The 17,911-nt window shown below is 40.1% G+C and overlaps 1 protein-coding gene across 4 annotated transcripts in view; it reads right to left on the bottom strand.

Moving 5' to 3' along the window:
* Positions 1 to 15,749, bottom strand: part of BTRC (beta-transducin repeat containing E3 ubiquitin protein ligase) — a 113,880-nt gene extending 98,131 nt beyond the window's left edge. For all 4 annotated transcript variants that reach the window (XM_053984225.1, XM_053984227.1, XM_053984226.1 and 1 more), the window contains exon 1: positions 15,625 to 15,749. In XM_053984225.1, coding sequence (XP_053840200.1) covers positions 15,625 to 15,672 — 48 coding nt within the window. In that variant the 5' untranslated portion in view covers positions 15,673 to 15,749. The remainder of the gene's footprint in view (positions 1 to 15,624) is intronic.
* Between the last annotated feature and the right edge of the window lie 2,162 nt (positions 15,750 to 17,911).

Below are 17,911 nucleotides of genomic sequence, written 5' to 3'. Positions count from 1 at the left end.
CTTACTCATTTTCAGAATGGCTCTATTAAAGATAAGCTTACTCTCACTTGTTCTCTAGTCAACACAATATTTAGTTTGTACAAACTGCATCCACTTTGGTACTTGTAACATCAAGAAATACAATTTGTTGGAGAGAGAAAAAAAGTGTTATGGCTGAATGACAAACCTTCACACCTATGGTGGGCCGCCTTGGAATTTGAAAATAAAATAAGAACTAGAGCAGACTAAAATCTTGCCTCTAAAGACAAGTACACACTTAGGATTTTACAGTATACTTTAAGCACTTGTTATTTTTGCTTCTCTCCAGTTTGAATTTAAATCCTCCTAAATCTTTCAAAGTAGAAGTAAGATTATGCCCTGGTGTCCTAGCCAATGATCTCAGTTGAACATGAATTTTAATAACCATCATTGCGCTGATAAATTAAAGTCAAGTATGTCTGGTTACTGCATTCACCTGCTGTGTTTGGACTTGCAATGCTTAACACATTAACAAACTATGTTTTAGGAGACTTCTCACACAGCTAGAAGCATCATCCTCCAAGACCTAAGCCTTCCTTCAGCACTAACGTCATGGGTGGTTAGTCTCCCTACGACTGTAAAACGGGGACAACACTCATTTAACCCACCTCACAGGTTTGCTGAGAGGAGCTCTTGACATTTCTATGTGCTTTAGAAACGGAAGAAACCATATGAAGTGCTGCATATCTAGCAAGAGCACTACAGAAATACACATTTTACCTTCTGCCTCAAGTGCTTCAATTTCTTTTTCAAAGTAGCACAGCCCAGTATATATATCTATCCAGGAAAAAAACAGGAAGTACTCATAAGCAGAAATAACAATCATTTGAAATCAGTGTCACAAGTAGAGAGACCTGAATACCAGTCTCAGATGTGCCCAAGTTCACACAACAAATTGTTGTGATGTTAGAAACAAATTGCATTCACAATAAGTTGTGAAAAATTACTTCATTTGTTTCTGTTTCTGTCACCTAACCTACAAGTTAAAGGATAACAGTCAAGCTCTTCAGACCAGTGGGCAGCTTAACATTTGCTAGCCCATCACTCCAGAGCAGTCTGAATAACTGATTTAAAGACACTGACTTGAACCATTTAATTTGAAGACCCTGGTCCTGCAAATATGAAAGTGTATTAACTAATCTGTTGCCAGCAACAGGATTACTCTTCAGCAGAAGTGTTTCCAGTAGCGAAGATAACACTGTGTTTCTATTTAGACAACTCTTACCACCACAATTTTTTGTGACTTGAAAGTAAAGTTGCTTGAGTATTGTAATAATAGCAATCAGGACTTTCAGCAGACTAGCAGCTACTGTAAACCAAATTTATTTTTCAATGCTGACAAGTGAAACATAAAAATAGGAGAAAGTAAGATCCATCACTCATCCCTCAATACTGTATTTGCAAAATCCTCTCAATGAGGTATGTCTCCTCTCCTCATTTGATAAACCTACTCTCATTTAAGAAGAAATGAGAGACTACACAGAAGAGAAGCAAATTTTACCAGTACAAGGTATGTGTGTCATTACCCACATACTGCTGCTTATGCCATTAAGGTGAGATATTTGCACAAGTGAGCCCCCATTTACATCAAAATAAGCACAGCAGAAAAGCATAATTTAATTAAAATTTCTTGGATTGATGACTGGTTGTAAAAGTTCAGCCAATCTCCTAAATTCTGAATTTCTGTGGTTTTGCAAAGCACACTGTAAATGACCCCTAGGAATGCATTCTTCAGCAGAGAGAGGCAATTAAAGTAATACATCTGGTTAAAATATTCTGAATTGCAGTATCCCAATGACAGCAGACAGGACTGTAAAAGGACTGTCAATTTTAAAAAACAAAATAAAATTGCCTCTCTTTCCCCCAGCCTAAAAAATAGGTGGGATCCAGAAAACGGTCTTGTTTGGAAGCTGTATTAATTTATAAATCAACACTAAAATCTTCCTTGATTATGATCCATTCAAAGCAATTCCACCAGCAATACAATTAATTGCCCAGCAAGACCTACTCATTTTTGTATTTTCATGAGCACACATCATTTATGCTCATGGTTCAATACCATTCATAAGCACAGTATTTTCTCTTAGCATCTGCTCCAGCATTTTCCTTGACTACAAGTCAGGCTGCTAGGGGAATTTTCCTCTCTTTTTCAATAGCATCAGTAGTGATTGCTTTCCTCAAAAAGTAACTCTGAAAGCACTCTAACTGCTAATTTATATCATGCTATTTTGTGAATATTTCACATTTTGATTTAGGCGAGTGACTAATTTGTAATATAACCTAGTTTACTTCCTTTTCCAAGACATTCATGTTTATTATTGAGGCCTTGCTTTAAAAATGAGCCTTCCATTATCCCAGATGGCTTATTCCACAACCATCAGCACCTTACTCACAGTTCTGAAATGCAATTTTACTGTGTATGAAATCTTAACTCTCTCTCTAGTCTTTCTGGTGTCCACAGAACTTGTTTTCTATATATTAGCCATAAATTAAAATTATATATATTGCATCTGTCTATAAACTGGGGATCCAAAATAGCTTACTTTGCTCATCTCTTTGTTTGCAACCCCTGACTTTTTCTCCTTTAGTACTCTACTCTTCCATTTTTAATCCATTTGATTTCTGCAGTCCCTAGCAAAGCCCAGAACAACAGAATGATTCTTGAGAACAAGTCAGTAATTTAAAATTCAGTGGTGCCCTCTCCACTTCTCTACCAAGGCTTATTTTCAGAGGACATTTAATTACAGGCCTGAGTTCCTATTTTCTAAGCCTAAACACAACCCCTGAAGGCTTACAAGATTTGAGTCACAGCTGGAGCTGTGGTTACTATACAGTTTAAATATCAGCCTCTTTACTGTGCAATTTGTTTCGAAAATCAAATCAGATGCTGTGTCATAAACAAGTGCTAATTAAGTACTGAGCGGAAATTGGGCTTTTTTGTGCAAGAGGGGTTCTTAAATATCTACATCTTCACTTCCATAAGAAAGGATAAATATGTCAAGAATGATCATTATAAAAGGAAACCTACTATGGTACTTCCAAGGCAGTACTGCTGCTTCTGCATTTTATCTGCTTCCATGTAAGAAGAAATGAGCAGGGGGTGGGGGGAAAGTTGAGACCTGTATAAAATATATATGTACTAAGGATCTTATTAATCTGATCATATCACCATAATGCTTGCTGTTTCCTCAGAGAAGACATTCACTCTGGGTTTCCATCACATAGGATTTAAACAAGCAAACTAAACCCATCTCTCTCCATCACTGCAAAGCAATAATGAAGCTACTTATATTAACATTTCTTTTAAGTCATGATCTACACACAGTATTTATTTGACAATAGCATTGAATTCATTAGATATAACACCTTGTTTGATAAATATCAAGTGAAGAACAGGAATAATGCATTTTAATACTCTGAAGGTTGCCTCTGAGTAATAATATTCAGGACTCCATTAACTAACAGGCTGTCGGCTACAAAAGCAGAATTAGATCTGTCAGTCACTGACATGGAAGGGCATGGCCAGTTGCACTGAAGATTGTCCAGTTGAGATGACTTCCACAGCAAAGGAAAGTATCCCCTGTGGCCTAGAACTTGTAATGAGTTTGCATCCATTTCAGCAATAAACTGAATTCCTATTACAGAATATACAACTTCATGGCCCAAACAGATCCCTGACTCTACTGCCCAAAGCAATACTCAAAATAAGGCAGAGTTAGATCTGTGGCCTCCAATTCAACAAAACCAAACACACGATTTCAAAATCTTTCGTTGTTTGTTATTAGGAGAAAAACCCACAAGCTATCTGATCCTAAAAGCTTAAGTTGCCAATATTTAAGTGTGTCCTTTGTGAGATTTTGTAGAAAGAATGAACAAACACTATGTCAGCTGACTGTCAGGTCTCACAGTTTGATACAAACTCCTTCAGAAGGACACAGCACTCTCGAACAGTAGGTTCTGACTGCCTGTGAACTTAATGAGTTCACCGCACGTGGTGAACATGGCTACTCCAGCTCTTTAATGAATCTGCCTGAGTTCCTCGACCGAGATCTGCTCAAAACCAACTCCCACTGGAGAGTGTCTATTTATACAACTTGACAGATAAATAGATGCAAGGATTTTTATATCCTTCAAGAGCAGCAGCAACCAGGTAAACTACTTCTGTAACATGAAGCACCTGGATACTTTCTTTAGGGCTCACAAAAATACTAAGCTATAGTATTGAAAACCAAATGGAGATCCATGACAGCACTCCATTAATCTCAGAACAAAGTAACAGCAAGATACACAAACCTGCTTACTCTAGCAGTGTGGAGATTCGCTTTGTGCCCATGCTTGATTTGACAACCATTTGACACTTTAAGTATGAAAATCAAGTGCTATATCCAGCCTCCTTCAAGACTGCAAGATCTGTGGTGAAGACCATTTCTCATACTACTTCCTGAATTTGTGCCAGATAAGTATCCAACAAGAACAGTGACATTCACAGCACAAGAATTTATGTATAAAACAGCAGCTGGAAGCTAGTCCAGAGATCAACAAAATGAAGCTGCTGCCTTCCAAGTATTGTGTCTCCTTTTTGTAAGTCCCTAGAAAAGTCAGAGAGCTTACCTGGATTCTGATTTTTCACTGAAATTCAGAACATCAGGAATAGAAAGTCCTGGACTTTAAAAAAAATACAGCCAAGGTAAACCAAATTAAGTTTGGAAAGCGACAATCCATAATCAGCCTAAGAAACTACAGTATTAACTTTCACCTTCCCGATCTCCTGCTGAATTTTAGCTAACAGACAAAAAAGCATGCAGGAGAGATGGGTTACAGGTCTGTACCAACTATCCTGGAAGGAAATCTACAGCTCACACATTAAGCAGACAAATTTGTAAAAGGAATACCATTTTTTTTCTAAAGAAGAGCACATTTCAGCACTCCACTACATTTTCTGCTTAGCTACTGAGCTCTTGTCTTCTGAGCAGGCTCCAGCACTAGCCAAACATTTTCCTGTTCAATAAAGTAACCAAAACACTTCCTCTTTGCAGGAATGGCCATTCTATCTAAATACATTTCCCTTACAAAGCACTCTGCTACAATTACAATGCAGGACCTTTTCACTCATCAGAAGTAATTTGGACTCTTTAACTAATTGCCTCAAAAACTTACCACAATATATTAAATTTCTTTTCCTTATATAAATACCCTGTACCAAGTTCAGCTCCATGACAGTTCTCAATTCCTGGCACAGGATGCAAATGTTCCTTTGCTCGGCTTAACTAGAGCAAACTCCTTCAACCAAGAAACACCAAAGCATCACCTGCTGTCTTGGAGGACTAGAATGCCAGAATGAAGCAGGGGCAACAGCAGCAGCTGAAGACACCTAATGGGCAGCCCCTGGTAGCATCCTCACGCAGAACAACCATCTGTAACTCTAACCAGAGTGAATCTAAAATGTTGCAGAAATGGCTGGCCAAAAAAGAAAAAACCAAAGCCAAAACATAGACAAACAGTATGTCCTGTCTCCCAAGAAAGGGAATCTACTGAGACTGAGTACTGATAACTATTGCCAAAATGAAACAGTCACCATGGGAGGCTAAGTAAATCTACTCCCAATTTAGAACAAATGAGAATTAGTGCTAGACTAACCCAATCTTCTTCTTTAAGAAGATCACTGAAGTCCAGACAAATTAGAAGTAGATAAGCACATGATAGATGACATGTAGGAAGTTACTGGTTAAAATGAAGAAGATTAGGATTAATACCAGAGTTATAAGGAGGCTAAGAAACTAAAAACTGCAGAGCATCACAGGCAATTTTGAAAAAGGAACCATTAAGCTGTACAGAGAATGACCTTTTTGAAATCTATTATTATTCTTGAAATTAATGTTAAATATTCTCACTAATGGCTAAAATACTCAAGAATTACTGATGTGCTACTGAAATTAAAGAGACATAAATATATAAGACAAAGCATCCTGAAAATTTGGTAACAGGACTGACACATGATGCATATAAATCAAAAAGATACATTATTTCCATTATAAATTAGGAACTCAGTAACTGAGAAGAGGGAAAGAGGCTCTGGGATATGTTACTCATTAGATAATGATGGCTCACCCATAAGATGTGGCCACGGAAATGGCAAATACTACTACAGGATATTGTATCAAGTAAAAAATTCCCAGAAGAGAGGAATTAGGATCACTGCCTTAGCACAAGGAATCCATAAAATATTTCCTGGAATGTTCTGTATAGCTCTGGTCATTCGTGTTCAGGGAGACTAATCAAATTTTGCAGCTGTTTAAAAAGGTCTACTAAGATGATCAAAAGTTCCAGGAAATATCTTACAACAGAAGGAAAAATAAATTAAAGAATGCTGGTTTAGCCTGACCAGATCCAGCTCAGAGCAGAATATGATTGGTCTCCACAACTATCTGCAGATGAACACAGGGGAACAAGGAGAGCTGTCTAAGCTCCACGACACTGGCGTATGAACTAATGAGAATGAATTAGCCATGAATGGAGTTAAGCAGGAAAATAAGAACTAGGATTCTGACTTACAAAGTAGTCAAATTTGAAATAGCTCTGCAATGGCATAGCAAAAATAATTCCACTCAGCAACTGCTTTCACTAGTTTGTGAAAGCTTTAGAGAATACTTTGGTTGCCAATATCAGACTTGAACCCATGCTCCAAAAGACCTATTCCAGTCCAACACTGACATGTGCCTTCTCACAGATGGGCCCTTTATCATCTCTACCTAAATTCTTATGTTAAGGTCATGAGATTATAGGAATATTTTCCTGTCAGTAAAAAACTTGCAGGTATTATGCTTGCTTATAACAACCGCTGTAACAAAGTACTAGAGCAATATGCTTCACTGGACTCACTGTATTCAAGAGAAGGAAGAAATTACAAAAAGAAAAGGGAATGCAGATTTTTGTCCTTTTGAATATATTAGCAACAGGAAACACCTTCTGTCACATTTTAAGAGGCTAATGTTAACATTATTTGGATTTCTCTCTGTTGAGATGCTTCTAAGACTCATCTTCTGAAACAAGATCAATCCATCATTTCTTGAGACTACAGCCCCTTCTCATTGTTCTAATTTGCAGGAGATGAATGATAGCTGGCTGCATTTCTCAATCATGCTGACAGTTTTGGCAAAAAAGAAGGAAGGGCATTGAACAGTCCCAATGAACAACCCCCCTGGAGAATCGCCAACATCTTCCTAATAGACAGAATTCAAGGCCAACTATCCATAAACTAAAAGCAACTCCCACATAAACACTGCTCCATTCTGTATTGCTCTCACTATAAATTACAGATGATGTGTGTAGAGAGGGAGACTGACTACATTGTATGACTTTCATGATAGACCATTTTTCTCTGAAACAACTAGAGACTGTTCTGGTTTCTGTAGGGGTAAGCATGGAAACATTCAGACTCTTTCCTAGTCAGCATACAGTCCAGCCCTGATTAGTATCCAAGCAAAGACTGCCATCACCTTTCTCTACAGTGTTTCATCCATCCCACTATATTTGGGAAAAACTCTTACAATTCTGTAAGAATAATTATGCCCTAAGATGGAAATATCATGAGAGAGTATTCCTACAAATGGAAAAATCCCATGTAGGGCACAAAGCCAGATGACAAAATTCACACTAGAGTTCTGCATTGGCTGGTGTTATCCAAATTCCCTCTCTACCATCTTCTTCAGTTCTGGCTTGCTCCAGGTACTTCTGAAGAAGACAGGTCCATCTAGACTAGTGTTAAAAGAACACACTAATTATTGTTCTGCTAGCATACAACTGCACTTAAGAACTTCTTCATTCCTTTGTATGCCCCTGCAACCTTTCCCTCCTCACCATGGGATGAAGCAAATTAAACCAGCATTAGGCCTTTTTGCTGCTTCTAGTCCAAACTGGTTACTCCAATGGATTCTGCCAAGAGGTTGCATGGCTCCTGCCCACAGACTGGAAACACTTCTGTCCTTCTCTCAAGAAGACTAGAAAGACCCCTTGCTGAGCTTTTCCATTCTTCCTCATTCTCTCCTTTCTGTTGCTCTCAACAAAAGGACTGAACAAGATCCTGTTTTAGCAGTGGGGGAAGGAAAATTAAATCAGATGTTTCTCAATTTTTAGTACAGAGGAGGACTAGAAGTAGCTAGAGAGTGCAAAATTATAATCAGTCATTTGTTTCCAAGCAAAATCATTGCAGAAAAGTGAAATAATTTAAAACTATAAGTCACCATGTCTGCTTCTGAACCCTTCTGCCACCCCAGCTAACAAATCCGGCTGTGCATGGACAGCAGCAAATAGGCTGAGCACCCATTGGTTAATGGGACCACGGAACTCGCACATCGAAGAGAAAAAAAATGAATTTTAATGCAGTTTTTAGAAATACTTGTCATTGTTTCAGCATTGCCATTTAGTGAATGGGACCGATTTCTCTCTCAGTAGGGGATGATATTTTAATGATGTAACAATGTACTTCCCAGAAGAAAGACAAGCCTCATGAGGCAGATTAAAACTAAGAATATTCAGATCCCATTAAAATCAGACAGTTTCAAGCCATTTTTTAAATTAATTTTGTTTAATGATAAAATGGGTTATCTTAACAGGTGGCTAGCCAATTGTAAAATTAACCAAAACATGGTCAGAAGCATAAGGGTAGCTATTAGAAGAAGTGGTTTCTTTGTATTCTGTCTTCTATTATCAGTGTACCATATCACCCTACACAAATTCCTCCAGTCCATGACCCCTGGCAAATTTCTGAGCTTCAGCTTTCTCCTTCTGCAAGCAGGGGTAGCATTTGTCCAACACCAGAGTTCCCCAGCACCTCAGAAAAACTGGCATTAGAAAGCTCTGTTGTTTAATAAGCAGGAAATACTTAATGCAATTCCCAGGATGTTTATTTTCAACCATTTCTGTGATATCAAGAAGTTTTTCACAGCACTAATCAGTATCCTGTCAGGGAAACAGCTTCATGTTTGACTGCTTATTAATTGTATTTTGAGCACTTACTCTTTAGCTGCAGCCACTGGACGCTGCTATGCTACAATTAATTTTCAGCTTCCACAGCTGAACACACAGTGGATTCAGCCCTTCTGTGCAAAATCACTTAAAATGTATAAAGAATATACCTTGTTGAGCATCTCCTGAATTGTAAGGAATAAATGAGAAAAACTGAAGAAAACACTCAGTACTGGAAATACCAGTCAAGCTTGCTGCTGAGGACAGTTAAATATTACACAAATCTCACCAGCATGCATGGAGTTTAAGATGATGCAATACAAACAGACAAGGAAGTGAGAAAACAGCCTATTCCATCTGCATTGGTGAATTTAGCATAAAAATTTTTATATTAAAAATCAAATTGCTCAGCTTGCTGGTTTTGCTGGTCTTAAATGTGACCCTAAATACTGTTGCAGTAATCACTGAGAAAATGAATATGAGAAGAATAGATGACAAAACATACAGAAGAAAAAAAATTTCAGTGGAATCCCTTCACACAATACTTAGTGAGAATTCCTAATTTCCAGGTATAAATTACTCTTCTTGTAACCGAAAAATAAGTATCTTTCATTAACATGCTTTACAATACAAATAAACTACCAACACAGTAAAATCCATAGAAAACAAAATAATGGATGAACACATTCACTTGACAAATATATCCACTCAACATTTGTATGTCAGGAAGTACTATCCTACTAAACTACTTAAAATGTTTTTAGAGTGTGAAGTGAATTTTAAATGAGACCAGACCAGGAAGTTTCCTCAACCATTCAACTTTTTGTCTCAAGTCATTTTATCTGCTACCTCAGTAGCTGCTAGCACTGAAAATAAAGAAAAAAAAAACCATAACTTTATATTTCATCTCATTTATGGCCCAGATATCAGAGCTTGGGAGTATTTCCAGTGGCCAACCAAAGAGGACCATTTGATTTTTTTCTTCATTAGACACCTCTTAAAGAGGTCATCTCTGAACTCTGTACATTCCTACCTTACCTCTGGACAGGATACACAACTATGGAATAATTTTATTTTTTTCTTCTAAAATCCTCATTACCTTTCTGTATATCACAAACCATTTTAGGATACTGAGAATGTTGTGGCCATCACACATCTTGTATCTTCCAAAGTCTATCTGGGAAACCCTTTGCCTAACCAAACTTCGTGGTTAGAACAGTCTGCTTTATCTTACTAATGAGAATGATAATTTAGTACCAAATACTCAAGAGGAATTATAGCTCTGCTGACTGGCAAATAATTTGCCAAGGCAGATTAGTTTAGCTGCATAAAATAAATATCCACCTGCACATACTAGCACTAATCAGGGCGTGAAATTAAACTTTTTATTCAGTGGGAAATAACTGCTGCAAGGCGGCGATTTAGTCTGAGAAGCAAATATTAAGGTCAGCCTATTCTCTCTGATGTTTATAGTACATATTACAGTGAGGAGAACATGGTGCAACAAATTTGGCTTTTTAAGTCTATGAAACTAAATACTTCAGTGATGCGATAGCAAATTTGCCATTTGCTTTTCTAATTGCATACATTTAATGGAGCAAAGTGGCTGAAATGAAACATTACCAGAAAAGCTAGGGTGAAGTTACTGAAGTACCAAAGGCCTGCATCAACTACAGAAAAATCTACAGCACGAAGTTTGGGATAGAAGAAAATCAATTAATGTTTTCCATACAGTACACTAGTGCCAACAAACACCCAAAAAAACAGGATGCTATTTCAGTACCATTGGAAAAACTGGTAAGTGTATGTTTAATATTCAAGCAGGATTTGCAGCCCTACATTTAAGAGGCAATGCTCTGCTATTCTAGCTTACGAAATTATTCTCATTGCTTTTATGACATCCTTGCTTTGGATATCCAAGGTTCTCTGCCACAATGTCCATGACACAAATATGTTACTGGGAAGACCGAAAGGTTCTCAAAAGATTTTTTAAAAAATAGCTAACAAATACAGATCTTAAAAATTCTGGTCCTATTGACACCATGAGTAATACAGGTTCAGTGCAAGCAGAGCCTCTTTTAAAGTATAAGCCTTTGTCCATCTGTTCCATATATCTACATGCACACAGCAGGAAAAAAATTCCAACTTTATCACCCTTCAGCCTCCCATTACACTGGCTATTTTTTGCTATATTTCCTTCCAGTTATGTGGGAGCTCCTACAAACATGCAAATATAAAAATTAATGAACTTCAGAGTTTTCCCTCATTAAAAATTAAAACAACTCACAACAAAAAATAAAAAACCCCAACCACCAAAAAAAAAAAAAGAAAAAAAAAGATAAAAAAAAAAAAAGAAACCAAGAAACAACCCAAAGATGCATCTTAAAACACAACCAGAAGGTTCTGGTTCTCCTGTGAAACTGGAAGGCCCATCAGCAGCTCCTAGAATCTGATCATCCAAAACCAAAAAGAAAATGGTATTTTGGGGATGAAACAGAAAAAAAACCACAAAGAACACGCAGACTGACTTCTTGCTATTCATGAGCCAGGAAATTAAGTGAATTACTGCAAATTAATTAATTCATAAAAAGTGAGAAAGTGGAACTCTTTTAAGTATCAAGCTTCTGCCTCTCAAATGGTCCTAGATGGGGTCCCAAACTGGTCAGGTACTGTTCCAGGCACTGCTAATTAAACACAACTGAAGTTGTCACTAGTCCATTCAAGAAAACAGATGTCGCTTCATAGAGCTTTGATATTTTTCTTAAATACCTTTCAAAATGAGGAACAAAAAATATGAACTCTTATAAAAAGGGCTTTATTGTATTTTTATAGCATATTACATACCTTGTAACAATCATTCTGTTAAGTGTGAATGTCAGTTTTATTTTCTGTCCCTTTTTTCTTGGCTATTTACAAGCTTTGTAAGAATCATTCCTTAATTAAGTCTAAACATAGTTTTATATAAATGGATTCCTGGAATTAAAAACGTTCAGACTTAAGAAATGATTGTTACAGAGACTGTAACAGGCCGTAAAAAAGAATGCCACTTTAAACAAAGATTTCTCATTTTAATTAAAAAGATAATCATCAGAACATTCGTATACTTAACAGAACCATTTGAAGCTACTTTGAAAAAATATCTACTATTCTATGCAGGCTTATGTAGTTTACTTCATATGACATTTAATCAAAGTCTCAGTTGAGCCTATCACACTCATACTTTCAATACTGTACCTACTGTTTCAAACACTTATTCAAACTTGAAAGCTACTTATTGAGCACCTCGATTTCTTGTTCTTTTGTAAATGACTGTGGAAATCCCATATTCCTGAATGCATAAAAGCAGAGCTCTCTGTGGCAGGGGGTTTTGGGTGAGATGTTTGTGTGCATTTTTTTTTTAGGTTAATGGGCACATTCTCCTCTCTATTTAGCTTGTGCATCAGTTTCTTATACACTGTACTTTATAAAGAGTGTATTTTCCTCAGCAGGACTGTACAAAAAAGAAAAGAGGGTGAAGTGAACTAAGACAGATTCCTCTCTGGTAAAATCCTTGCTGCAGCTGCAGAACACTGGACTATTTAATTTTAAAGATTGTCTTTAAATCTATGAACCATCTTTCATTCAAAAGAAAAGAAAAACACACCAACAAAACTTTTGAAAGATGATGTGCAGAACACATGACTCATTCACCAGCAAAAAGAGTCTTCCCTTGTGAGCAGTGGCTTAACATTGTGTAGTGTTAATACACAGCAATTTAATATCAGGAATAAATTATGTCTTATTAAGACACAGAGGTAAATTGAGTAAGCAAATGAAACTAAATAAATTACTTAAACCTTAAAATATTAGATTATACATATTGTACCTGAGCACAGATAACCAGGAAACTGTAGCAGATATCAGTTAAATGCAATACTGGTTCACTGGCAAGTAATCCAGCCAACACCAGCCAGTGAGAAGGCAGCTGCCTTCTACTCCCATTAAAAAGTTGCACAGACATGAGCATACAGAAGAACAACACAGTACTGTTTGTCTTTCAAAATATCAAATATAGATGCTTTAAAGCAAAATAATTTCATTCATAATATTAGCACTGGATGAAGCTTTCCCATGACATTTTTCTGTTAGAGTTGGACATTAAAATGAAAATCAAATCACCAGGTCCATCTTGCCTGGTACCTTGTGATTCAAAAGGGCTGCTCAAAGTCAATGTCAAAAATTAAGTTCTGACATTGTTAAGTGGAAAAAAAGTATTATTTTTTAGAGAAGCATAAACAAGCCACCACCTAGAGGGCTGCCTTTCAATATGAAATGAAACCTACCCCAAACACATATCAAAACCAAAACTGTCTTTCCTGCCTTTGATAATAGGCCTCATACCTCCAAAATGTATTTGAATCTTTACCTACAATGCTCCTTGGGAAGCTCTCAGGAAAATCAATAATTATTAGCAAAGCCCACCACAAGCCAAACTGTGAGCCACCTACTAAGGAAGATGCAAATGAAGCATATCACACACTCTGATGGACAAGGTAATCCACTGTGAATGATTCAGCATTAGCTGAGAGGATGCACGAGCTGATCTGCTACCTCTGTGTGGATAACTGTACCAGTGCCACTACTGCAGTACTTGTCCAGAAAGACATTTCCAGGGAGGCCAAGATGATACTTGCAACTGATTCCTCATGTATCCTGATGTATCTATCTGTGCCACCCTTCCAGGAACACCAGAAGACCCCACCAAGTCTAACACTTCACTTCATCAGCAGAATTAAAGTAAGAGCCATGTTCTGGACTGATGCACACTAAAGCAAAAGCCTGGGATGTGCTTAACAAAAGCTTTGCTTACTCTATTCTCAACCTGTAAGCAAAAAAACCCCAAAAAGTTCAGAATGGACAGAGAGAAGTCACATCTTTCACTGCATGTTTTACAGGCATTTTGCAAACAAGAGGCACTTTAATAAAACATGGAAGAACATGGGTTAGCTTTTAGCTCAGTGCAGCCTGGTCTTGATAATTCTTCCCTTTATCTGGTGCTCTTAACAGATGCATATCCCAGAAGAGCAGCTTCCTCTCACAGGCATGCCTCTCCCCAGGGTCAAGGGAGCGCTATTCTTGGAGTCTATCAATATCTATTGTTTCCATCTAGATCATCTATTGTTGGAGTCCCTCATCATCCCGCCACGCCAGCTGCAGGATGGACAGGGATTCCCTCAGCCTCCAGACAATCCCAAACCACCTGGACTAAACCCTTGAATGAGAATCTTAGCACAGGGGATGAAAAAAATAATGTATGAGAAGTCAGCATAGCATGCTCACAATGCTGTCTGGCAGCAGACAAGAATGTTTCAGCAGAAACTTTTTGGGATGTGAAACTCACTATCTAGAGGCAGGCTGTAATTACCAAGCTTGGCCAAACACAAGTGCAGCAGGATCTGGGACACTCCTTTGGCCAATCCCACACCAAAGATGGCTATTCATTATTACTGATTCCTATCTTGCTGATTTAGGGGTCCATAGCATTTTTCCACTTCACCTAGCTGAGACTCTATAAATCCGGAAGACTTGGAGACTACTAGCAAATGGCTCAAAAAGTCACAAGAGAGAAACAAGTTCTTCCAGATTAAAAGCCAAAAGCCAAACAAGTGTATCAAAGCTCAATTAGAAATTAAAATTTGTAGCTAGTGTTTCCTCAATTTCATTTTGGGCATATGTTCTGAAAATTTAGTAAAATTCCTTCTTCCTGGTGAGCTCAAGTTTAATTCTGTGCCACTAGAAGCACTACTCCAAAACAAACTTTTAGCAAGTGCTGCCAGTCATTTAAATGATATCCTTAGGGAAAGAACAGTTTGGGGCACCTGGAATTTACATTCAATTCAGTTGGCAACACTTTGTTTTCATTTCTAAATTTTACATTTCTGGCCAACATGCTTAGAAACATCAACAAATGAACAAAAAAAGAATGAAACTACAGTTTAAGTGCACAATGCCTCAAATCTATGGAAATTAGCCATATTTGAAGAGAATCTTGGATGCATGTACTGTTTTCCATACCAAAGGCCAACTCAAAACCTAAACAATGTACATGCTTCCCGCAGTTCCTATCAGTGATGTGCTGCTGCAGCAGCAGGTGAAACACTCAAGTGCCAGTATTTAGAGATCTCGCAGTAGAACGCGAGGAAAAACAAAATTACAGCGAGATGGTGAGTAGTACAGCAGGATAGTCTAAGGTGCACAAATGAAGAAAAAAATCCAAAAATTACATGCGCAAAGCCTGCCGGTGCCTGTGGACCCCTCTGCCAGGTCCTGCCTCACTCCAGTTTAACTTCTCCCTCTCCCCGGTGGCACCTGCAGCCGCCTCCCCCTCCTCCCAAAGCTCCCTTTGCCCGGATCTGGGGACCCTGCTCACTGCCCTCCCCGCAGGCAGGACGCCCCCTCCCCGGGCCCCGCTCACCACCTTCCCGCCCGCCCGCCCGCCCAGCGCCCTCCGGCCCGGCCCGGCCCGGCCCGGCCCGGCCCCGAGGCCCGGGTCCCCTTCCCCACTGCGCCCCGCTCCATCTCGCCCCCCTCCCCCGCAACCCCTCCATAGACAGAGGTGCCCACCCTCCCCCGCCGCCTTTGCCAACCCCCGCGGCCCCTCACCATGAACTTGAGCGCCTTTTCCTGCAGGACGGCCTCGGCCGGGTCCATCGTCCTGCGGGGCCGGGCCGGGGCCGCCCCCCCGCTCAGTGAAGGCCGCAGCCAGCGCAGACGGGAACCTGCGCTGCCCCGCGCCCCCCCACCTCGCCCCGCTGCCCGCACGGCGCATGCGCCGCTCCGCAGGCCCGCGGGAAATGGAGTCCCCGGCCACGTCCCTGGCAAAGGTCCGACCTGCCGGATAAAACTACAAATCCCGGCAGATTCCGGACCTGGGGGCACGCTGGGAGCCGGCTGGCGCACGCGTTTTGTGCAGTGCAGGGGGCCGACGGGGGTTGTAGTAACATGGGGCCGCAAGGTTGCGAGGTGCGGGCCGGGGTGGGATGGACGCGGCCGCTCGGGCGGGCGAGGGAGGCAGATGAGGAGGCGCGTCCTGCAGGTGCCGTATGGGCAGTTTCCAGCTCCAGACCTTCCCGGGGGTGGAAGGCACGGCTGGCTCCTGAGTCACAGCCCCGCGCTCTCAAATGCCCCCCAGGAGGGCTCGGCTGCTCCCACGCTTTGCTCCGGCTGCGCCCCGTGCTCGGTGTCCGAGTCGATTGTTGCTGGTAAAGGTAACCTGAGCCCCGTGCACTGCCTGCCAGAAATGACTGGGGAAAAGTTACCAGACCGAAGGTCCGCAGGGGATGTGAAACTGGAAAATTTGCATCACTGGAATGGATCAAGTAGGCTGACATCATTCTTGAGAGATGTTTGTTTGAAGCCATCCTGTACATAAAAAGCCTCCCGTGGTGCTTTGGTGCCCTTTTTCTAATAATGTTTTTAGATCAATTTTCCCTGAAAATTGGACCAAGTTTTCTCTTTGCTGTACTAAGCAGCAAAGAGAAAAAAAGAATTGATCAGCATTCCTTGACCAGCACCTGCATATAAACAGGAGAATATTTACCATATCTCCTCTGTTTCTCTGTTGCACACTCTACAACACCAGCTCACGTGGCAACCATTGTTTTTAATCCTCTTCTTTATTAAATTTGTCTCATCTCTTTCCAGTTTTTCTACATTTTTCACAGTGCCCAAAAACAAGCTGTGTTGTATGGAGCAGCAGAAAGGAATTGCTTCCTGTGGTTTTAATACCAACTATAAGACCCTGATAAGTTTTTACTTCTTTATAACAAACACAACACTATTTCTAGCCCATTTGTCTTCTAGTAAAATACTCAGGTTCTTTTCCTTGCTGCATTTATATATTTGGCTCTGCATTTTAAGTGAGATACTCTGAATTTCTTCCTATTTAAACGCGAAGAAGCCAGCCACAAACATCAGCACTTGCGTGCCCATATGCAGCTCAAACCCATTGTTTTCATTCCCATGTTTGACACAGGAACAAAAGTGAAGCTTCAGACAGGTACAAAACCTGTACCTCCTGAGTCCCAGTGCCTTCCCTCATTTTCTTTAAACAGTCCATCTCCTCCAGATTTTCAGGCAGAATGATTAGAGAGAAAACAGAGGATGCAGAGAATGTGCCCATTACTGGATTCCTCCCAGGGCCATGTGACTAGGTGGTGCCTCATGATCCAGTGCCAGGAGTGTCTGCTGCAGCCCGTGACCCAGCAGAGGTGACAGGGAATGTCAGCCTTTGCAGGGTGTGATGCTGGCATGATCTATGCTCCCAGAGCAGTGGTCTAAGAGAAGGAGGAAGAGATAACCTGATGTTCTCCCTCTACAATCCCAGGGCACTGAAGTCTCCCAAATAAAGCTTCCATGTCACCAGGACAAGAGGCTGCCATTCTTGGACTGACCCAGCCATGCTCTTGGCCGTCATGCTTTAAACCCAGACTCTTAGCAGAGAAATGCCTGAAATGCTTGGCTCTAGTGGGGCTGGGCACTTTCCAGACTGCTGACAGCACTGAAAACACTCACCACGATTATATAAATAACAGTAATTATAAGGAGGGAATCCTATAATTACAAAGGGAGGGCTCCTGTAACAGCACTGAAGGCAAGCAGGGGCTGCTGGGGCTGGAGGCAGGGCTCTCCCATGTCTCCTTCCTCCAGGCATCCTGCAGCTGGCTTGGGTTGTAAATGGATCCTCCTGGTAGCAGCGTGGCAGGCTCAGGGCTTTGATTGCATGGTTTATTTGTCAATAATATCTGATGCCGGCCTAATTGTTGGAAAATTGGAAAGTGTAATGCTTCAGCATTAGACACCAGTGTCCCAAAGCCCTCCAGGCTGATTGATCTGTCTGGACTGTAACTTACAGGGGATTAATGTTCCTGAACTCTGTGGAGCCAAAACT

Source organism: Vidua macroura, chromosome 8 (assembly GCF_024509145.1).
Source record: "Vidua macroura isolate BioBank_ID:100142 chromosome 8, ASM2450914v1, whole genome shotgun sequence".
Taxonomy (NCBI): Eukaryota; Metazoa; Chordata; class Aves; order Passeriformes; family Viduidae; genus Vidua; species Vidua macroura.
This window is presented reverse-complemented; position numbering and strand designations above follow the sequence as displayed.